The sequence below is a fragment of the Lepidochelys olivacea genome (genome assembly GCF_965140295.1).
Source record: "Lepidochelys olivacea isolate rLepOli2 genome assembly, chromosome: 26".
NCBI classification, from domain to species: Eukaryota; Metazoa; Chordata; order Testudines; family Cheloniidae; genus Lepidochelys; species Lepidochelys olivacea.
The window spans coordinates 15,397,174-15,419,804 of record NC_140436.1 but is presented as its reverse complement, the minus strand read 5'-3'; the positions used below and the strand labels follow the sequence as shown (position 1 = coordinate 15,419,804).

Below are 22,631 nucleotides of genomic sequence, written 5' to 3'. Positions count from 1 at the left end.
GTGGGTTATGACCAAAACAATTGGAAGGTGAAAGTGGGGATAGGGACGTGCTGAACCTGGGACATAGGAGGGTGGCAGCTTGGGAGTGCTGATTAACCCGGTTTGGGTGTTTGTGTGTTCGTCTGGTTCTGGGGCGGGAGGAACCCAGCCCTGGGGAACTAGGTCCTGCAGGACAGCTCCCTTGGGGGGCACTTGCAGCAGGGAGAAGTAGAGCTCCATGTGAGAACACAAGTGACACAAGCAGGCCATGGATAGACATACAGACCCCCCACCCCCCAGAAGAGTAACCCTAATCAATGAGTGGGGGCAGAGATCAGCCGCAGCACAGGGTGCCCCGGCCACGCCCCAGTCCCTGCCCTGTGCTGGCGGCTGGGAGCAGGGCAGGCACAGAGCCCTGCCCAGCAACGGGGGCAGCATGGGGCAGGGGATCCTCTGGGAACCTCCCTCCCCTCCATGCTCTAGGGCTCCTAACACCCCTGCAGCAGGACCCTCGAGGCCGATACACCCCCCGACCCTAGAGATCCTGCCTCATGTACCCTGGCCCCCCCAGCCAGTAGCAGGACAGGGGGCAGGTCCAAGGAGGACACGGGGGGCCTTGCAGAGTGAGGGGCAGGGACCCCACCAGCAGAGGAGCCCTGAGCTGCTGCTGCAGCCTGGGCCACTTGTGGACACTGAGGTTTCCTGGGGGGCAGGAGGTGTTTGGCGCTCACGTAAGCTGCTATTCCTGTCCCTGCTATAGAGACCACACCTGCCCCGCCCCCCGCACCAGGATGGGGGGGCTCCCCACAGCACCTGGTATTGGCTCCTGGGGCCCAGGAACGGGGCGTGGCCGCCCCCCTCAGGGGATATAGGGCCAGGGAGCGAAGAGACGAGGCGACTACCTGGGAGGCCAGATGACCGCAGTCCTTCTGTTCGTCTCCCTGCTTGCAGGGGCAGCTGGTAGGAGCTGGGGGGGGGGGCCTTTGAGCCCCCCAGCAACACAGGGAAAGCAATGCCTAAGGGATGGGAGATGAACCCAGGTGTCCAGAGAGGGGGCCCAGGACAGCAGGAGGCCCGAGTACCCCTGCCTGAGATGGGGCAGAGGGGTGAGGACAGCCTGTTAGCTCCGAGCACCTCGGCCGGGTCCCCACCCCACCCCCTTGTCCACTAGCTCCTGTCAGCACCCCCACTGCTTTGATCATCCCAGTCCCCATCACCTGCTCCCGCCACTCCCCTCTATTGTCCCTCCACTCTGGGCTCCTCGCCCCCCCCATTCACTCCATGCTCCCCCTTCCCCCCCCCCTTGTGTCTCTTTTCCCTATTTCCAGCTCCCCTCGTGAAAAGAGTTGGGGAGCTGCAGGTCCGGAATGAGGGGCACCAACAGACCTGTGAGGGGAGCCCAGGGCTGGGCTAGCAGGGGGCTGCGGGTCGGGAATTAGGGGCACCGGCAGAGCTGGGGGGTGGAGAGCCCAGGGCTGGGCTAGCAGGGGGCTGCGGGTCAGGGCATCAGCAGAGCTGGGGAGGCCCTTCATTCTACCAATTCTCTCCACTTCCAGCCCTGGCCCTGCCAGGGGAACCCCCCGAGTGCCTGCAAGGCCCTGAGTTTTGGTGCCAGGACATGGCCACAGCAGCCCAGTGCAGCCAGCTGCAGTTTTGCCTGGAGTACGACTGGGACGAGCTGCCCAAGGTGAGCGAGCTTTTGCCTCTGGGGGCTTCAGTGCCTCCCGGCTGGCATCGGGGGCTTATTCCCATCCCTCCCAGTCCCCAGCGCAGGCTCCTGCCCTTAGGGGGCCCACGGTACGCCCCTGGGGGGCCCTGATTCACCCCCGCCAGCTCCAGAGCCCAAACCTGTCACTGGGACCTGCCTTCACTGGGCACTGAGGGGCCATGCCCACTCCTGTGTCAATCACAGGCAGGGGGTCCCAATGGCGGGAGGCCGGGTGGCGTCCCACACAACCATCCCTGGCTTGGGGCCTGTAGAGCCCCCGAGAGCAGCCTGCTCAGTCCAAACAGTTCGGACCCGGTGCGCTTCCCTCCCCCACTCCCCCCGTCGCCCCCCGCTGCCCCAGGACCCCATGCACCCAGAACGGGCGGCCCCTGCGGATGGGTTGGGACGTGACCCGGCTGCTGTGTCCCGGCTCAGGGCGCTGACGAGCGGCAACCCCTGGTGAAGTGCTGGGTGTGCGGAAAGGTCATCGGCAAGCTGAAGAGCATGGTATCCAACACGCACAACAAGGTAAGGACCCCCTGCTGGGCAGCGAGTGTGCAAGAGGGCATAGAGTGCACGGGCCAAGGAGGGGAGCCTAAGAGTGAGCGTGCTAGGGTGGGCACGTGCCAGGCGGCATGGGAGGGTGGGTGAACACGGGCAAGGGAGAGGGCACGGGCAAAGGCGAGGGTGGGTGGGTATGTCTGAAGGAGTGTGCGAGGGTGGGTGGAAGCGTGTGAGGATGGGTGGGTATGTCTGAGGGAGTGTGCAAGGGCGGGTGGGAGTGTGAGAGGGTGGGTGTGCACCAGGCCCCAGCCAGTGCCTGCCCAGCGCTCCCCTGCCATCCCGCAGAGCAGCGTGGGAACGGCCATAAAGAAGATCTGCTCCACCTTCGTCCTCGGCTGGGCAGGCAAGTGCCACCGGGTGGTGGATCGGTACGTGCAGCCCATCGAGGACGGGCTGGCCCAGGACCTGGAGCCCCGCGACATCTGCGTCTCCATCGGCATGTGTGAGAGCCCGGGCCACCCAGGTGAGGGGGAGGGGCCGCCCCGAGCCCACCGCGCCCGGCTGAGCAGACCCCTGGGGAGCTGGGGCCGGCGCGCTGGGGGCTGGGCACCAGGCTGGCTCTGTGGGGCCCCTGGCTCTTGGAGGGCAGAGCTCGGGGCTCCCCCGCAGCCTCCCGCCCCCTCCCACCAGGGATCAGGTCTGGGGGAACCAAAGTCAGGGCGTTTGCCAGGGTCCCACCTCCCCCAGCTTGGCCCATGGGTGCCCCCTGCTCCCACCTGGGCTGGGAACCCAGCGGGGGAGGGGAGTACTACTCCTGTCAATGGAGGGGGAGGGGGCTTGCTCCTGGGCACGGGAGCTGTGGGGTCACCCAGCCCCAGCCCTGCGGCCGGGCTGCTGCCCTCTGGTGCCCCCAGCTGGCCATGGGTCCCTGTTGCCCAGCGCCCCCCACCCCCGAAGCTGCTCCTCCATCCTGTCTCCCTAACCCCTGCCTGAGCGCCTGGGACCCACGGCGGGCGAGAGCCCTGCCTAAGGGGACACTGAGGCACAGGGCCAGGCCTGAAGGCCCCAGAGAGCCCGCTGGTTTTGGTTTGTGGCAGAGGCGTGAATTGAACCTAGGCATCCGGGCACCGGCCCCCACCCCGGCGCTGGTACCTCACGGTGCCCGAGAGGTGAAAGGCCAGTGCCCCGAGCCATCACCCCCCAGGGCCCCCTTCCCACAGCTGCCTGACTCCCCCCACCCCCCGTTCTTCCCCCGGACTTTCCCAAGCCCCACTTTGCGCCGCGAAGGGCCCTCGTCTGTGCCGACAAAGCATCTCCGACCCCGCGAGGGCACTTGAGACCAGGGAGCGCTCAGGGCTGGGCAGCCTGCCCGTATCAAAGGAGCCGCTCCAGAGAAAAGCGATTTCACAAGAGTGGCAGCTGCGGAAGTGGGCACGGTGCCCCCCTCCGCAGGAATGTGCTGCCCACCCCGCCCCCACAGGGATCGGGGGCCAAGGAGGTAAAGGGGCTCCGCTCAGCCACCCCATGGGCTGATTTCCAGGGCTCTGGCACAGACCACGCTGGATTCCCAGCCCTCCCGTGTGGGGCGTGCGGGGCCAGGGCTTGGCTCTGCCAGCTGCAGCCAGGAGGAAGGGGGCTCAGCCCGTCTCTGCAGAGCACCCTTTCCCCCCACAGCTCTGTGCACCCACTTCCTACAACCTCTCTCCGGGCCCCAGCCCCAGCCCCCTCGCACCCCTCCCCATGGGAAGCGCTGGCCCAGTGCCTGTCGCTCTCTAGCGGCCGGCCCCTGTCACTACACCAGCCGGCTGCTTGCTGCGCCCGGAGGGAGTTGCACCCTTAGCTCAGGGGTGAGCGACTGGGCTCTGAGTGCCCCGGGTTCGATCCCTGCGGGGGGATGCAGGGTCCGTGGTCATGGCTGTGAGCGGCCGGGGGACTGGGCCCTGGCTGGGTGGCAATGGCTGAGATAACACCCATGTTCTCCGTGGTCTCCAGGGTGGCAGGTTCCTGGCCTGCAGCGGGCCCCGGCTGCAGAGAGCCTGGTGGATGCCTCGGGACCGTGACGCCCTCTGCCAGGTGAGGGCAGAGCTGAGGGGATGGGTGGGCCACAGATGGGGGGCAGAGAGTGACACTGACTCGGTGAAAATGGGGGCGGGGGAAGGGCAGGTGGTGGGGGACTGATGCCAGGGTGATGGGCGTGACGGACAGATCCCTGGGGGGCCCATTCAGCACTGTGGGGGGTAGAGTCACAAGCTCCATGGGGTTCTAGGCTCGATCTTCCCTGACCAAGGGCTGGGCGCTGAGCAAAGCGTGGGGCCCTGGGCTGCTGCCCTGAGCTGGGAAGCCGGGCCGATCTGGGCCCAAGTTTGGGAGTTTCTGTGCCCCCTGGACAGGGACCAGTCCAGGCAGTGGCAGGGCAAAGCCTCCCCATCCTGCCATGGCTGCGGAGTCCAGCCCCAGGGCCCAGCCCCAGACCAGACGCCTTGTCCGGGGGCAGTGTGGAGCTGGGGCCCCTCCTGCCCCTAGTGCTGGCTGGTCCTCCCCTGCCCCCAGAAGGCCGAGCCTGCCTGGCCCCACAACCTGCCCCCGTGTCTGGGGGCGTAGCCAGGGACCAGCCTCCTGGTGCCCCGTGAGTGCCAGCTGGGGCCATGCCATGGGGCAGCTGAGCCAGCTCATGGGGGCGCAGGGCTGGGCACTCCCAGCCCAGTGGCTTTGTCCCCAGTGGGGCGTGAGGACCACCGCTCCTCCGCTCTGCCCAGGGAGCCCCGGAGGATGGTGCAGTACCCCAGGGGTGGAGCACACATAGCCGTGGGGGTTTGACCCGAGGCCCCACAGATCAGCTGGGCTGCTTGGACAGGGGTGTCCCCTAAGTGCCCCTCTGCCGGTCCGGCCTGGGTCAGGCTCCCCGATTCCCTGCACTGCGTCTGTCTGTCTGTCCCTCACTGGCCTCTCTCTCCTCCTCAGATGGCGCCTGAGCTCTGGGGCCCAGGGCAGAGCGGAGCCCCCGCGGCGCCCGTAGCCCCGGCCAGGAGGGGCTGCCCCCAGCTGTGACGCCCGGCCGGGAACCTGCCTTTGCCGCCCGGCCTTTCAATAAAGCTTCTGCCTGCATGCAAATCAGCTCCCCTTCGTGCCAGGCACCCCCAGCCTGCGGGTGCAGGTCTCGCCACTCAGCTGCCAGGCAACTAACTGGGGGGGGCCCTACACACAGCCTAGCTCTACTCCTCCCCCTCCCCCTGGGGGCTGCCCCCTTCCCCCTGTTCCCAGGGGGCTATCGCCACTGCCCCTGCCATGCACTACGCCCGCCCCAGGCCCCCCACCACAGCCCTATGCCAGCTCAGACTCCCCGCTGCCCTGGGGTCTCCGATCCAGCCCGGCTGAGCAATGGGGTGCCCTGACTCCTGCCAGCGGGTCGCCCCTGGGGCCGGAGCTGGGTCTCAAGGCGATTCTGTATGTGGGGGGCTGGGCACAGACAGACCCTCACTCCCAATCTGTGCTGCCCGCTGTCACCCGGCGGGGGCCCCCCCAGGATCGGGAGCGGCTCCCCCACCCCCGGCGTGGTCTGGGGCCATTGGCTGCCGGGAACCGGCCCCTGAGGGCCCTTGTGCCGCAGGGAGAGGCCAACGCCCGCAGCCGAAACAGCTGAGTCCCTCGGGGGCAATGTCAATACACCCCGGGTGGGGCAGGCGGGGGCCTGGGCCCCCATCACGGGGCGGGTGGCGGCAGCAGGAGCCCAGGACTCCATGGCGCCAGCCTGCCCTCCCCACAGGTCTGGGGGCACATGCCCTGGGCCAGGCACCAACCGCCTGGGACACAGTCCTGCCCGGGGGTGCGTCGGGGCAATCGAGGGGCCTGGCAGCCAGGGCCCGGGGGGGAAGGTAGAATGGGGCCGTGGGGCTGGGGCAGGCTGCATACGGAGCTGGTGGGGATTCGCACCTGCCAAACAGTGACCTCATTTCACTCCCCGCCCCTGCAAACAGCCCCCAATCCTCAGCAAAGGGGCAAACATGCGACTCCCCTGGCCCAGCCTGGTGGTGAATGGGCCACTCCCAGGCTGTTTGCTCAGCTGGGCCAGCCTCCGAGTGGTGTGGGGCTGGATCCTGATCTAGGGCTGGGGGTCTGGCCCTGCTCGGTCTAACCCCCACTCCCGGTCCAAAACGCCCCAACCTCCCTGGGGTCTTGTGCAGCCCGGGGCTCTGACACAGGGAGCCCCATGCCAAGTGCCCCCCATGTGCCCTCGGACAGGCACAAGGCGCGGGGGCTGGGTCACACACCCCACATTTGGGGGGATTCCAGGCCTGAGCTCAGCCACAGACTGAGCCCTGAGCATTTTGGCCAGGTCACATGGGGGTCAAGCCCCCATCGGCTCACCGCAGACAGAAAGCTGAGTCAGACTGCAAACGGCACCTTACAGGGCTCCTACCAAGGGGCAGGCAGAGACGGGGAGCCAGGGCTGGGATAGCAGGAGCTGCAGATCGGGAGTGAGGGGCACCAGGGCTGGAGCCCAGCCAAGTACTTTTGCCTCTGAGCCACTCACTTTGCTGAGTTTAATCCAAGCCCCACCCCTGCTCCTCCAGGGTGATCCTGGCCACAGCCCCATTGGCCGGGCTGGGCCCCCCTTGCCCAGCATGGCTATAAATGGGGCGCGGGATGCGGGTGCTCGAATGCTTGAGCTCAGCATGCCCGGGTCCCAGCTCCTTCTGCTCGCCCTGCTCTGCGGAGGCTCAGGTAGGGACAGCCACGGGGACTGGGCTGCCCCCCTCCACCCCTGCACCAGGGTGGGGCATCGGCCCCACGGATCCAGCCAGGAGGGTGCATGGCCCTGGGCTGGGAGGGGAGCGATGGAGACATGAAGGGAGCCCCTGATGGAGGCATCTGCGAGGCGGGGGGACCTCTCACAAGGCAAGGGCTGGGGGCTGAGATGTGAGAGCCGTGGGGAGTGGGGTGTAGGGAACCCAGCCCAGCCCCTGGGGGAGTGATGAGATGGGACCTCATGGACCTTCCTGCCCCAGGCTGGGGGAGATGGGACAGGGACGGTTCTGTCAGCTCTGCCCTCCAGGCCTGGATCTCCTCCCCAGCGCATGGGGCGGAGGCAGGAGGGGTCCTTCCACAGAGTCCTTCACTCCCCACAATGGGCCAGAGCTGCTCCTTGGACCCGGGGCAAACCCCTGCGTCACCGCCGCATGTGCAGGGCCAGGGTGCCCCTGGGACACCGTGGGACTTCAATGGAAACATAGAGCCTGGAGGGGCAGGTGCAGCCCAGCCATGGGAGAGCTCACAGTGTAAGAGTCCAGGGGACAGGACTCGGACTCCTGGGTTCTCTCCTCAGCCCTCAGAGGGGAGTAGGGTCTAATGATTTGAGCAGGGGGGCTGGGAGACAGGACTCCTGGGTTCTATCCCAGCTGTGCTGCTCACTCTGTGTAACTTCCCTTTCCCGTGCTGTACCTCAGTTTCCCCATCTGTAAAAGGGGCTAATGCTGCTGGCCCACCCTGGGTAAGTGCTTTGCGATCCTGAGATGCAGAAACCTCTAGAAGGGCTGATCTGGCTGTGGGGAGAGAAACCTCTGACTGCCAGACCTGGTCACCTGGTTTTGACAGAGTCTTTCAATGACTTCCCGCAGCCCAGTTGCCATTCTGTGGCTGGCGTCAGCTTTGCGGGTGTGGACCGGCCAGCTCAGCCACATTGGAGCATCCCCTTTGGAAACATGTCCCGTCTTTGACGCTGTTGTGGGGGTGGGGAATTCGGCAGAGGCTGGTGGAAGATGCAGAGCCAGAGAACACTGCCAGCTGGGGCAGATCACCACCCCGCATGCCCTGGCTGTTTGGAATGGGTCTCCGCCGGGGCCTTTCGTCAGGAGCTCAGGCAGTTCTGGGGATCCAAGCTCATGCTTCAGGGCACAGGGGTCAGGAAGGGATTCTTAGCGCAGTGCCCAACGACGAGGTGCATTATTGGGGTTTCTCCTCCCCCAATGTATCCAGCATTGGCTGCTGCTGGGCTGGAAGAGCAATTGGGCAGATCCAGTGGTGACGCCCCTGGGCCTGGTGACTGGTGTCCTGGAGGGAGGAGGGGGCTAGGAATGGAGGGGCAGGGGATGGGTTGTGGTCCCGCCCAGCTCCGCCTCCGAACACCCAAAACACAGGGAGGGGGAACAAAGGGCTGACGGCACATCCTGCGTGGGCAGCCCCACACCCCATGTGGGGAGTCCGTGTCTGGGCTACACAGGGGCAGGGAACCCTCCCCAGGGCAACTCAGTGGGGTGGGTCCCTCTTGGCGCCGGTGTGTGAGCAAATGGGGCAGGAGGGGTCTGAGAGTTTCTGATGCCCTGTCCCAGAGCCCAGAGGGTCAGATCGAGCCCCCAGCCGGCAGATGGACAGGTCCCCCGGATCCAGTGTTGTTCTGTACTGGATCTGATAACATGCTCATCACCGCTGGGTTGGGAGGGACGGAGAGAGGGACAGATGGATGGATGGAGAGAAGGAGGGCGGGATGAACAGAGGGACAGATGGAGGGATGGAGAGATGGATGGATGGAGGGAGGGAGGGAGGGATGGGGAGATGGAGAGAGGGATGAGGGGACGGATGGGATGGAGGGACATACGGAGGGACAGACAAAAGGTTGGAGGAGGGGAGACGGAGGAATGGGGGGATGGATGGAGGGACGGAGGAATGGGGGGACAGATGGAGGGATCGAGGGACGAGGATGGAGGGACGGGGGGGACGGAGGGGGCATTGGAGAGAGGACGGCTGCCCCAGCACGGAGGCTGTCTGTCCCTGGTGCCGACCAGGCCCCAGCTGCGTGTCACTAACCGGGCCTTGGCCTCTCTTGCTCCTAGCCCTAGCCGGGAGGCTGCTGGCCCAGCAGGGCTGTGCCGAGGGCCCGACGTTCTGGTGCCGGAGCCTGGCGACGGCCGTGCAGTGCGGTGCAGTGCAGAGCTGTGCCCGGGCCGGGTGGAACCAGGCTGCTAAGGCAGGTCCCGTCCATGCCCCGCAAGCTGCCACGGTCGGGCTGTGTGAGATGCTGGGGCGGAGGGAGACAGGCCCCCAGCAGCACCCCCAGGCCCTGGGCTCCGGGCACCAGCCAGCGACCCTGCAGCTCCCCTGTGCTGAGCATTGGCTGGTACTCCCCAGGCCGCAGATGGGATGACCGCCCGGGGAGTGGGGGAGCCAGGGCTGCTCTCTGGCCCCGCGAGGGCCAGTCCCTTCCAGTCGGGGGGCAGCGGCTCAGGCAGAGGTGTGTGCCATCAGACCCACAGGTCCCGGGTTCGGGGCCAGCGGGGGGGCCTGGCTAGGGGCAGTCAGCCTGTCCCCGAGCCCCAGAGGGCTTGGCCCCAGCCCCATCCAGGGAGCCCTCGGGAGGCCAGCAGGGAGAGAGCTGGGTGGGGCCAGAACCGCGGGTCCCAGGAAGGGGGGTGGCCACAGCTGGCCCTTGGTTTCGGGGGGCTGCAGCTGAGCGGCACTGGGGTCCCCGCAGGAGCCATGGCTATGGGCTTGATGGGAGCCATGAGGCAGGGTCCCAGGGGCTGGTGGCTCAGCCATGAGGCAGGGGCGCTGGGGGGGTGCCCTGGGCACGCTGGTCCCAGGCCATGCCCTGCTGACGGGTGTGGGGTGAGCCAGAGGAGCAGCTGGGGCCCTACAGAGGGGCCCTGACCCCAGCCCCCTCAGACTCAGCCCCTGACGTGGTCTCTCCCCCACCAGGAGGACATGTGCGCGGACTGCGGGCAAATTATCACCATCCTGACTCGCATGGCCAAGGATTCAGCCTTCAAGGTACCATGGGGGGCCAGGGCTAGTTTCTGCTAGGCCTGGGGGGTGGGGGCTGGCCACAGCCCAGGCTCTGCCCCACTCACATCCTCCTTCCCCCCACAGGACAGCATCCAGAAGTACCTGACCCATGAGTGCACCCTGCTGCCCCTGAGCATCCTGGTGCCACACTGCCAGAAGGTGGTGGACACATACTTCACCCTCTTCATCACCTGCCTGGAGGGGCAGATCGTAAGTGGGACCCACTTGGCCCCTTCCCCAGGGTGGGGGAGGATCCCTATTGCCACCAGACTTTCAGCACCGAGCCAATCAGATAATGGGGGGGCCCTGCTGCCCTCGCATGATGGCACCATGCCAGGAAATAAAGCCAACCCCAAGGGATAGCAGCCCAAGGGAGCACTAGCCACACAGTTGGGACATGGGCTGGTGGGGAAACTGAGGCACAGAGCGAGGAGGATTTACCCGGGGTCCCAGTGAGTCCAGGTCAGAGGCTAGGACTAGAACCCAGGAGTCCCAGCCCTGTCTGCTCTACCCCACTCGACCCCACTCCCCAGCCAAAGCCAGTCCTGCTGCCTGATCCCTTGCTGGACCCAGCAGGCACCAGAGACTGCCCTGGACTCACTGGCAGATGCTGTGCCAAGGGGATGGTAACCCAACCCACTGAGCCCCAGTCTTGCTCTGCCGGTGGCCGTGGGCACAAGGGCTGGGCAGCGCTGGCTGGTCACCCCACCTCATGATGGGCTGGGGTCACTCTGTCGTGCAGGGTCTCTCCTCCTGCTAGTCCTGCCTGGCAGACAGGAGAGCAGCACTGGGGCAGATCGGATCAGAACCGGGGCGCAGCCGAACTGGGCAGGTCCGGCAGGGGGCGCAGGCAGAGACACCCCACAGCCCCCTGCACCACGGGGATCCGCCCCTCCAGAGGAATTCCCGGCCCCATGGGCCAGGGCAGTGCCAGAACGCAGGGAGCTCCCCATTGCATCACTTGTGGATCCCAAGGCACAAAACCACGTCCCCCTCCACTCCCGCCTCCGCTCCCCCACATGTCACTGACCACTGCTCTGCCCCTCAGAAACCCGCCTCCATCTGCGGCAAGCTGGGCCTGTGTCCCACGGACCCGTCGCAGGACAAGAGCTCGGACAAGTGTGTTCTCCAGCTGCTGCAAGGTCTCCACCTGGACCTTCCAGATGGTCAGACCCAGGTACAGGCACCTCCACCCCGGCTGGGCCCGATCCTGCTGCCATGTGGGGTCCCGCTACCTACTTCAGCAGGGCTGATGTGCTGAATTCTGGGGGCAGCTCCCCCCACACAGAGGGCCAGCACCAGGCCTAGGTGCCCATACGTCCCCCCCTCACCCTGGGTGTCCCATGACACCACACAGACTGACACCAAGCCCATCCCTGCATCATGGAATCGGGCTCCTGTATCCCAGCTTCACTGACAACCCCCGATGACTGACAAGGAAACCCTCCCGGCGCAGTCTGGCTGCCTGAGTCTGCTTAGAGCCTGAGCCCATCACTCTGAGGGACAGCAGGGAAGCTACCTAGCCTTGAGCTCATAGAGCTGGGTCCTTTAGGTCAACCAGAGGCTTGGGCAATTAGATTCTCAGGTTCAATGCCTGCCCTGGGGCATGTAACAGAGGTCCCGGGGAGCCACACTGAAGTTATTCACTTAGGGTAAACTGCAAAGAATGGGGCAGACAATCCCCAAAGCTGGTGGATATTCCAAAACTTAGATTTACCCAGCCAGCCCAAACCAGCTTCTGTAGCACCTCCCTGGTCACCCAGAAGCCAACACACAGTTCCCTCAAAGCCACCCAGCCTCAGGCCTCCACCCAGACACCCAAGTCAAAGCTGATGAGGGTTACGGGAAATCTTATTCATTATATAAGAAAGTTCTACCAATCCCAAAGGATCAGACACATCACCTCCCAGTTAATGAATATTCCAGATCTTACCCAAATACATGCTACAGTCAGTTCTTATTAACTAAACTAAAATTTATTAAGAGATTGTTGGTTAAAAGATCAATACGCATACAGACATGAGTACAGTTCTGAGATCAGATTCATAGCAGAGATGGTGAGCTTTGTAGTTCCAAAATGTTCTTTCAGAATTAGTCCATAGGTTATAGTCCAATGTCCATATTCAGGGTGATCCAGGCGGGATTGGAGAGCTCAGTCTTATGACTTAAACTGCCCCTGCATGAAGCATCAAGCAGATCTGAGATAAAAAGAATCAGGACCCTAGGGTCTTTATACAGTTCCAGGCCTTCTCTTGACAGCTTGGAGTCCCTAGGCGAACAATAGACAATCATGGAGACTTTGAAGTAGACCTATTTCCTAAGCATCACTGGTAATTAGCTACATGGATTAACATAAGGCAATTTATCCATTAGGCAGTTTGTCACTATAGCTATTGATTCAGAGATCAAAAGGGAATGTTAACATTTAGATGAATCTTGGGTGAAATAATGTCATTGTCTATATGTCTCTATAAAGTTTGTGATAGACAGGGACTGTCTGTTTACATGACTAACATTTAACAAGATATGAGTACTCTCATACAATTAGTATCACCTCTAATTCTTTAACAATATAGGTTTGCATTTCAAAGTTCTGGCCTATCTAACATGGAATGGCCCTAATTACCATTCACATACTTTTCGAACATGTCTCTAAAGGTTGAATTTGGGTCATTTATCCTGCAGGATGCTTAACCCTTTCTGGCCATGCATCACACCCTCAACGTGAGATTTGTGTAGCCGGAAGTATTTGGAGCTCCTGGGTACACCTTAAGGACCTCCCAATATTGATATGAGCTGTGTTTATATTGAATTCTTTGTAAGACCAATGTGCATCCTTTGGCCCAAGTTGACAATTTAGTCCATACTCTGTCAAACACTCTAGTGATTTCAGGGTTGAGCCTATGTGTTAACATAGACATCAATGACAGGTTTCAGAGTAACAGCCGTGTTAGTCTGTATTCGCAAAAAGAAAAGGAGGACTTGTGGCACCTTAGAGACTAACCAATTTATTAGAGCATAAGCTTTCGTGAGCTACAGCTCACTTCACGAAAGCTGATGCTCAAATAAATTGGTTCGTCTCTAAGGTGCCACAAGTCCTCCTTTTCTTTTTATAGACATCAATGTTTTTCAGAGAGCACTGACTTTGACATTTAGCCACGAAGGCGGTGAGTTGTTGTACCTCAGTTTCCCTTTTTGCACAGCAGTCCAAGCTTGTAATGGTTTTTCTGCTGTGGAAAGTTTTAGGATTGTGTATAGGCGTTAGCTGTGAAACCTCAGCATTATTAGGCTTTCTAATACAAAGTGCGTTCTTATTGACTCAAACACCATACTCATAAGGGTTTCGATTACATAGTGTGTTTTCATGTACCACTCTTAACACGTTTGAGGATTTTTCCCATAAGTCATGTTTTTGGCATCAGCTGTGAACTAGTTACAAGAGTTAACATTAGCATGAATATTAACATCAAATCTATCTCAAGTGTACAATCACAGTCATTTTTGTCATGCCAAGCCTTTTGTTTAGCTAAATCATTCTTTAGGTCAGCATGTTCAATATCCCTTTTGAACCTTTGTAGATTTTCCTTTACCTCAGGGTTTTTCTTAACATAGACACTTAGTTTAACCACGTCCTCGGGGCTTCGGTATTTTAGAGATGAGTGAGGCAAGTCTGTAAGGGCACTTTGCCTTTCAAGGGTCAGCTTGCCTTCCTTCTTTTCCCTTTGTAGACGGTTGAAATTTGAGCTTTCTGGTATACCTTAGTCTGTGGGCTCGCCAGCTATGCTCTTATTGCCAGCCACTGTGAGCAACTTTGTTCCTCCCTTGTCAGCTAGGTAATTTGCATGGACAATGTGCCTTATAGAGACACAACCATTTTCTATCATTATGTCCGAACTACAGTTCTCCTGCTTTTAAGCTACCAATTTCTGCATCCACAAGGCATCAGATGCATTAGAGCTTACTAAGAAATCACCTGATGTGTCCAAAGTGTCTATGGGTCTATTCACAAGGTTGCTCTGCTGTGTAAAGCCAGGAATCCAGCCCTCCTTTTGACCTGAGACACAAACTGTTCACTTCCAATATCAATTAATGAAGCCTCCTTTAAGCTATCTACACTGGATTTTTCCAAAGCAAAGTCATCTTCATTTCAAAGAATCATAGAACCATAGACTATCAGGGCTGGAAGGGACCTCAGAAGGTCATCTAGTCCAACCCCCTGCTCGAAGCAGGACCAGTTCCCAGTTAAATCATCCCAGCCAGGGCTTTGTCAAGCCTGACCTTAAAAACCTCTAAGGAAGGAGATTCCACCACCTCCCTAGGCAACGCATTCCAGTGTTTCACCACCCTCCTAGTGTGAAAGTTTTTCCTAATATCCAACCTAAACCTCCCCCACTGCAACTTGAGACCATTACTCCTTGTTCTGTCATCTGCCACCACTGAGAACAGTCTAGATGCCAGCCCCACTCTCTGCCCCGGCTGCTGGAGCTGACCCTGTTCTCTTTTCCCAAGGGAGGCCCCAGCAAGGACCTGCCATTCCCGCTTCCGCTGTGCTGGATGTGCCGCTCCTTCGTCGGCCGGATAGAGTCCACCATCCCCAAGGTGCTGTGCCCACCATTTGCGCCCCCGGGGCATCACGGGAGAGACCCCAAAGCTGGCCACCAGCTCCAGTCCTGCCCAGGATGGCAGCAAACGGGAGGCTGTGAAATGAGCTAGGCAGGTCTCAGTCCGGCCGGCAGTGGTTGGTACAGGTGCTGGCAGCCCAGAGGGAGATGCCCAGGGCTGAGCTCCCAGGGCAGGGCGTGGGGGACACTCGCTCTGCCATGTGGGAAATGCCTGAGGAAACTAAAGTGCATTTTAGCTCTGAAAAAATGACTTGGGGAGCAGCCCTGCTCGCTCCACGGCTCCTCTGGGTCCCCTGCATCCCAATGCAGCCCCGGGAGAGCTGGACCCTCCCCGTGCTGGGCAAGAGATGCCATTGGTCACCTTCAGAGATGGGGCTGCCCCCAGGGCAGAACCGAGAGTGACTGGAATTCGGAGCCTGGCTTGGCTGGCTGAGCCAAGGGGGAGCATGAGGGGCTGGCAACGGGCAATGCCAGTTCGTTAGGGCAGTGGGGGTGTCCGCATGGGGACAATAACCCTAGGCGTCCTTGAACTGGAGAGGAGGGAGCAGGAATCAGGACCTGAGGGAGTTCAGCCTTTGTTTTGCTCCCAAATTGGGACAAAAAATCAAAGTGTTTCTATGGGAAAATCTTCAAACGTGTTTCGTTTGGAGTCGGTTCAACACTGACACCAAACTGTGTCTTTCCAGGGTGCCATGGTGCCTCATGTCCCCTGCCCACGCTCTCCCCTAGGGGCTGGACTCACTAGCCAAACTACATCTCCCATGATGCACTACATGGTTTGGTTAGCCGGCACACCATTGTGCATCATGGGAGATGTAGTCCGAGTAGGGGAGAACTACAACTCCCATGAGGCACCACAGGCAGATGCAGTTTAACATCAAACTGACTCAAAACCAAACCCTTTGGTTGGAGTTTTTCATGAGGAAAATTTCAATTGTTTGCAGAAACGGCATTTTTGGTTGGAAACTAAATTTAGAAGAAAATTCCCAGTCAGCTTGAAGGACACTTTAGGCCCCCAGGCTGTGAGCCTGGAACTGCCAATGCCCTGTGGCAATTCCTGTGCAGCAGAGGTTCCGCTCTGCCCAGAAGAGCAATGCCCAGGGTAAATCTGAGCTATCAGCCCTCGTGCCCTGCTCATGGTTCATCTCAGCTGTTTACATGGTGCCAGGCATCCACGCTCGTGGCCTCTGGCACCACACTGCAGAGAAACACCTGTGCAGCCTAAATTGCCTCCTGCAGTGGCAGCTGCAGCTGGCATCTGTGCCCAGTGGGCACAGGCCAGGGCAGTGGGGCAGACCACCCAGAGGGTGACATGGGTAGTCAAATAATGGCTTTTCTGTCCAAAAAGAAATGGAATTTTCCTGATTTTTTTCTATGAAAAACAACCATTTTCAGTAAAAAAAAATTTTGGGTAAAAATCTCTGGGTTTTGGTCAAAGTTCTTTGGCTTTTAAAAATGGAAACATTTGATCTAACCCTTGAAATTCGATATCAAAATCATTTTAACTTAAAAAAAAATTGGGGAGTTTTTTCATCCACAAAATGAAAAAAATGGCAGGATCTTTTGGGGAAAAACCTGGAATTTTCCAAAATGTCCAGCAAAAAAACAACAGGTCTACCCAGGGCCTTGCTGCAGCCACTCCTGCCACAGAAGCTGGCCTGGGGGGAAGGGGACATCACTAAGGGGGCAAGGGGTGAGAGAGTCGAGGGGGGGCACTGACTCAGGCCGTCTGCCCTTCCCCCAGGGGGCCATCGCCAAGTCCATGTCACAGCTCTGCCATCTCTTGCCGGGCACCATTGGTGGCACGTGCCAGGGCCTGATGGAGAAATACACCACCACTGTGCTGGACCTGATCCTGGACAAAGTGGGCCCACGGCTGATCTGTGGGATGCTCCTCATGTGCGCCACGGGGGAGAATTGCGGCCCGGGTGAGTCCTGGCCCTGGCCCTGCTCTGCTGCTCCTGGGCTTGGGGGTTGGAGCGTCTACACTGCATTTTAACCCTAGGTTAAGGATTTTCAGACCCGTGCTTGAACCTGGGGCTTTGGTATCCACACTGCAGTGCGCAGACCCACCAGCTTAACCCGAGCTCGGACCTGCCAGCCCTGCAGCGTCCCGGGATCTGGCCCTGGGTTAGCACAACTGCAGTGTAGACACAAGGAGGGTTAGGCTTGAGCCCAGGTTCAAGCTATGGGCTTACATTGCAGTGTAGACACGCTAGAGAGCAGGGTGTGCTGGCCCTTGAACGGCAATTCCCCGACCCAGTACTAGGCCATCATGGCTGCAGCCCAGAACTGAGGCATTCTGGGATTTGTAGCCTGAAACGATGCCGGGAGGTGGAGTCTGTGGCACCAAGGCATGCTGGGATGGGGGAAGGTTATAAATAAATTGTATTTTAATGCTGTCCTGGCCAGGCTGCCTTGGTCCTGGGCTGTGATGGCCCACGGGGGCAAGACCAGGGCACTGGGGGAGACGTTCCCTGCGGCTCGTGTGTGTTTCACACCTGCCCCTGGCTGCTGCCATGCTGCCCCAGCCTTTGTGTCTCTCACGTTGCTCCCTGTTGCCCCTGCAGAGCCGCCCCTGGTGCCGCTCCTTGCCCGGAGCACCGAGTGCCAGGCCTGCGTCACTGTCACGGGCCTGGCGAAGTCGACCGTGCAGGTGAACAGCACTGCGGCAGACGTGGAGGCAGCTCTGCTTGGGGCCTGCAGCGGTGCCCACCTGGGCTGGCAGGAGGTGGGTGCCAAGGCTGCTGGCAGTGATGCAGGAGGGATGAGGCCAAGAGGCATTGGGTGCCCTCCCCAACTGGCTCCTAGTTCCCAGCTCCTCCCCAATGTCCTGTTTCCATGGACATGGTGGTCAGTGCCGAGGGACGTGACATGATGAGTGGGGATCCTGGCAGGCAGAGCGGGGCTGGAGGGTCTACACGAGGGGCTCTCTGGGAAGATGGGGTCCGTGCTGTGCTACTGTCTGAGCTCCCTGCCTGGCGGGGTCCCAAAGGCCTCGCCCTTGGGGCCATGAGGTCTGGCCCACGTGGCTCTCCCTGCAGGATCGAGACCCTCACAGGTGAAGCCAGCCGTGCCCCTGAGATCTGCAAGGAGCGCCCGGGGGGCAGGAGAGCGTCAGTGGGGAGGGAGTTGGGGCTCCACAGACAGAAGACCAGGTGGAGATACTAACCCGCCTCCTCCCTCCCCAGTGCAAGAGCTTCATCGAGCAGCACCAGCCCCGGCTGCTGACCTTGCTGCCAAAGGCCTGGGACCCCCAGAGCATGTGCCAGGTAAGAGCCACCTTCTGGTGACGTGTCGTAGCCACAAACACCCCCATCCCCAGCCAGGGCTCCAGGCCCCTTGCCCCAGCCAGATGGCGCCAGGACCTGAAAGGAAAATCCTGGGAGACTCTCTGAGCTACTGCGGCCCCCAGCCGGGCTCCCCTCCCCAGCTCCCTCCATCGCCACTCAGAGGCGAGCTGCCCCCGCCCTGCTCCCGAGGCTGACGGGCCTTGTGCTTTCTCTGCCACCTGCACACAGGAATTGGGCGCGTGCAAGGCTGGGACGGGCCCTGCTCCCGGAGCCGAGGGCTGCACGCAGGGACCAGCCTACTGGTGCTCCAGCCTGGAGGCTGCCGAGCAGTGCCAGGTGAGTACCGTGCCAGGGGAGGTGGAGACGGGCAAGGGCCCAGCAGATGCACACTCAGCTTTGCCTCCCCTCAATCCCCTAAGAGGCCCCTTTCCACCCCAGCTCCCCACCCTCCAGGCAGGCAGGGGACACAAGCCCTGCTCCAGGTCCATCGTGAGGCATGGGGGTCTCTTTCCCATCAGCACTGGGGCCCAGATTCCTCCTGCCTGGGCAGGTCACCCCAGCTGGAACATGAGCGGGAGGGGACCCTGTCTGGCTCTAACGTCTCCTCTCCCCGTTCCCTTCCAGGCTGTGCAGCACTGCCAGGCCCATGGCTGGGCATAGCCGGAGACACGCCAGGCTGCTGAGCCAACTCTCCCCTGTCTGCGCCCCCAGCCCAGCCGATCCCCCTCCTCCACCAAGGGCAGCCTCCACTTTCAGTCTCACCCCCTCGAGAGCGATTTCTTCCCCTCTGCCACCCCCCTCTCTGGCCAGCCTTGGCTACCTCCTCAGTGCTGCTGTCCCACGCCCATGCTCTGCCCCAGGGTGCGTGCACCAAGAGTGACGCCTGCGGCTCCAGGGCTGTTGGGTTAGGCCTTGGGCTGGCTCACAACAGCTTGGAGAGATCCCCAAGTGGCCTCCTTGCTGGGGAGACACCTGCCTTTGTAACTAGCCAGCTGGGGCCAGGGCGAGCAGCTGGGCTGAGCTGCGTCGCTGAGATTCCTGTGCAGAGCCGGAGCCAATGTCAGACCTCCAAGGCCCCTGGCTAGAATTGCCAGGCTAGGCCAGCCCCACCGGGCAGCTCCCTCACATGCCTATAAAGGGGGTCCAAGGCAGCGTTTGGCACGTGATACATCTCCCAGGCAGCCGTGGCCTGAATCCCTGCTGAGATCCAGCTACGTGCTGAGACCCCACTTGCGAGCAACTTAGGCAGTCGCTGTGCAGGGCGCTGGCTCCCCAGAGAGCACTCTGGGCCCTGGTCCTGGGAGACCTGCACCGTAGACAGGGGTGGGAGAGGAGAAGTGGCCAAGCTCTGAATCTTGCCAAGCTTCTGTCCCTCCTGGGCCACCGCCGAGTGCTCCTCAGAAAGGGGGAGCTGCCCCACAGCCTGTCCACTTACAACTCCCACTGCCAGCAACACCAGCCCAACTGTGCCCTTAACATGCCCCCCCACGAGGGGCGCGGCTGCTGCAGGGAGGAGACGCCCCCCACCCCGGGGCTGGGCAGATCCCATCCTGCACTGGGAGCATGACACAGTATTTCATGCACCTGCAGGAAGCATATTCTAACCGCTCTGCTCCTGCACCCCTGGGCCAGCAAGGGGCCCGGGTGCGATGCAGCTGCCGCCTCCTCCTCCCCTCCCTTCACAAAGGGAGCAGCCTCCAAGGGACATGGCCCCTGCAAAACTTTGGCTCCAAGATTTTGAGGCATTACATCCATTGGCTGAGGCCGGGGGGGGGGGGGGAGTTAAAACACAGCACACTCTATTCCTTGCCCCAGTGCCACTGAGAGCCCGCTGGCCACGGGGCACTGGGGCAGAAGGGAGCCGGGGGGGGCTGCCTGCTGTACAAGAGAAGAGTCTCACGGCAGCAGAGTCTCAGCAAGAACCACACGCTGGCTTGGCTCCCACATCCGAAGACGCAAACTCCCCCCACTCCGAGCTTCGCTGTAGAGATAAACCCACAGCAGCCTCTACACACCAACTGCACGTCTGAAACGCCCCCAAGGTTCAGCTGCTTCAGAAACCCACCGCCGAGGGTCAGCCCCTCTGCTCCCCTGGCTTGGTATAGTGGGTGAAGGCTCCAGCTTGCTGTATGGGGAAATGTGCCTGACAAATAAAGCTTTGGATTCACACTGGCTGGCCAGGGTGAGATTACAGCCCTTCACGTCCCCTCTTCACTCTCTATTACCCCCCATTGATGATTGCTGGGGTTTGTTTGTTTGTTTTTTAACATCCTTCCCGTGCCAGTGTTGGCAGCCAAGGCCAATCCAGGCCCCTCCATTCCGCTCTGGCATTGGCTGCTGCTTCCAGTGGCTCTGTGGGACCGACCGCCACCAGCCTGCCCTCCTGCGAAGGGTTCAAAAGGTTTCTCTCAGCCGCCCTCTTTCCTCACGTGACTTGGCTCCCACATGACAACTTCCCATGGGAGTCCGAACAGGCCTCCATGGTGCCCTCTGCTCACGGCAAGCAGTTCCTCCGATCTCCTGGCTGGGGAAGACGCCATCCCCCCGAGGCACTTTTTCTCAAAAGTGTCTGGCCAAGCTTTTAGTAGCTCTACAGCACTTGTGGCTGCTCATCTGCACTGAGCATAAAGCTGAATTTCCATTCGACCCCCACAAACACAGGATGGTGAATACACCTCTTTTAGAGGCTCCCTGCACTGGCTGTAGGTTCATGGGCCCGGCTGTCGGTGACTGTAAACAACAGAGCAGGAAGCAGTTTCATGAAGATTGTACTTGGGAGGGGGTATGTGAAAAAAGGGACAATTTGCCAACCAGGCCCCCGGCTCAGGCTAGTCCTGCTGGTTTTCACTGGTGCGGTTAGAGCTGCTGTAGCTTTATCAGCTGCTGTAACGCCCACGGTCAGAGCAGCAGAGCGTAAAACCTGCCAAGAACCAACCACGACAAAGAGCGGATGCTCCAAGCCGGGGGAGATGGTATTAGGGCAGGACAGATTTCAGTTACCTGTGCATTTCAAGGGGCAGATGGGGCACTTTTGAAAACCACCAGGCATCTATCTGCAGTTTTAGCTGCTCACACACTGTTAAAAATCCAGCTCTAAGATCCTAAATCCCTTGTGAAAGCAGGATACAGGTTCCTAAATCACCTAGTTTGACCCTTTGACACTAAGGTCCTAGGAGCTCCTTGCTGGGGGAAGATGTGCCAGCACAATGCAACATGTGAATTTAAACCAGTGCAGCATGCCGGGTGCTGCTCTTATTTCCATTTCAGAGAGGCTCATTGGGATTTAGCTCCAGGTGACTGGAGGAAGGGAAAGGAGCCGCTGTGATGCTGGAACAAGAGCAGCAACACTCAGGGGTTTGCACCCGTTTAACAGTGACTGAAGAGCCTCTCTAGACACAGACTTGCATCAGCTTAGCTCCGGCTGTGCCAGCCCCTGTGGACAGCCTGTAGCTTAGAGTCAAATCCTGGCTCTTATCGAGTGCTTTTCATCAAAGCACTTTAGAGAGGTCAGTGCCATCAACCCATTTTAAGGATGAGGGAACTGAGGCACAGACAGACAGTGACTTGCCCAAGGTCACTGTGCAGGCCAGCAGCAGAACCGGCACTCGAACCCAGGTCTCAAGTCCCAGCTCAGTGCTCCATCCACTAGGCCACACTGCCTCTCAAAGCAAGTGCCCACAGTGCCGTCTGAAACCAGTGTCAAACCACACCTTCGATTGTTCGGAGCAGGAACAAGGCCTAAGAGGAGGATTATAGCACAACAGGGTGAAACCAAGAGGGTAGGGCAATTGCTGGCTTAAACACAGGAAGGGCAGTTCTCACACTTACTGCCACCAAGCCCTGAATGTGTCCCATCATCCTCTGCCCACCCTTCCCATGCCCTGGGAACCCAGAGCCATACACAGGAAGCAGAGGCTGGGCAGGAAAGCAGGCCATTTACACAGTGGCAGAGGGAAGGCAGCAGGCCTCAGGAGCAGCCTCCTGAGCGGATACGCTCCATACACGCACCACCCGCCGCAGGGCTCCTCCAGGGCCTGCCTCTGCAGAGTCTCCAACATGCAGCAGCAAAAGGGTTACGTGCCTTTGTTTCCATACTGACACAAATAGCCCTGTCACCTCCCTGACTTGCTAAAGCCACAGTGACCAGCTTCCACCTGCTATCTCCCACCATCAGCAGCTGAGACTTTTCCATCAACAGGCTCGTGGGACCGCTTCAAAGAGACCGTGGGACCGCTTCAAAGAGACCCCAGCGGTTTGGTTCCACTCTGACCCCCTCAGATGTGGTGGGCGAGCGCTCCTCCCCTTCTGAAGGGCGCCCCCACACCCGACCAGCACCTTCTCCAGGGGAGGCAGGGGCACAACAGGAAGAGGCCGAGAGCAGTCAGGGGAGCTACGCCCAGCCCCCCAAGGGTACTGGGGTGCCTGAGTCCCATCCATTTCAATAGGAGTTTGGTACCCAAATACCTTGGAGGGTCTGGCCCCTGCTGGCTCCCTAGGAAAGTGGGAGCTGGGAGCGGAGAGGGGCCCTCTCACGATCCTTAAGGGGAGACCCTGGATCCAGGGAAAGGAGTTGTGCCTCGTTTAGAAAAGGAGGGGGAGAGGATGCGCTTGGGCAGTTTGTAAAGGAGGCACTCAAACAGAAGCTGGGCTAGGTGGGAAAGCCCTGCCGAACTCCAACAGCCAATGGCAGGCTTCTCACCGCTCTGACAGGGTGTGTGAGATCCCGCACTCCTCCTGGCCCCACCCACC

General features: G+C 60.3%; 2 protein-coding genes across 2 annotated transcripts; both read left to right on the top strand.

Moving 5' to 3' along the window:
• The first annotated feature begins 862 nt into the window (after window positions 1–862).
• LOC311513321 (antimicrobial peptide NK-lysin-like) lies at window positions 863–5,203 on the top strand. The gene is made up of 6 exons (XM_084615053.1): window positions 863–939; window positions 1,536–1,666; window positions 2,123–2,215; window positions 2,537–2,714; window positions 4,184–4,264; window positions 5,153–5,203. The coding sequence occupies exons 1-5, from the start codon at window positions 894–896 to the stop codon at window positions 4,249–4,251; spliced, it is 516 nt and encodes a 171-aa protein (XP_084471179.1). The 5' UTR covers window positions 863–893; the 3' UTR covers window positions 4,252–4,264; window positions 5,153–5,203.
• A 1,610-nt stretch (window positions 5,204–6,813) lies between these two features.
• On the top strand, window positions 6,814–18,644 carry SFTPB (surfactant protein B; the record flags this gene model as incomplete). The annotated part of the gene is made up of 11 exons (XM_084615033.1): window positions 6,814–6,913; window positions 9,019–9,152; window positions 9,881–9,952; window positions 10,052–10,177; window positions 11,016–11,144; window positions 14,477–14,566; window positions 16,334–16,517; window positions 17,160–17,320; window positions 17,781–17,861; window positions 18,111–18,218; window positions 18,507–18,644. 11 exons carry the CDS (start codon window positions 6,814–6,816, stop codon window positions 18,540–18,542), a joined length of 1,221 nt encoding a protein of 406 aa, XP_084471159.1. The 3' UTR covers window positions 18,543–18,644.
• Window positions 18,645–22,631: the final 3,987 nt, after the last annotated feature.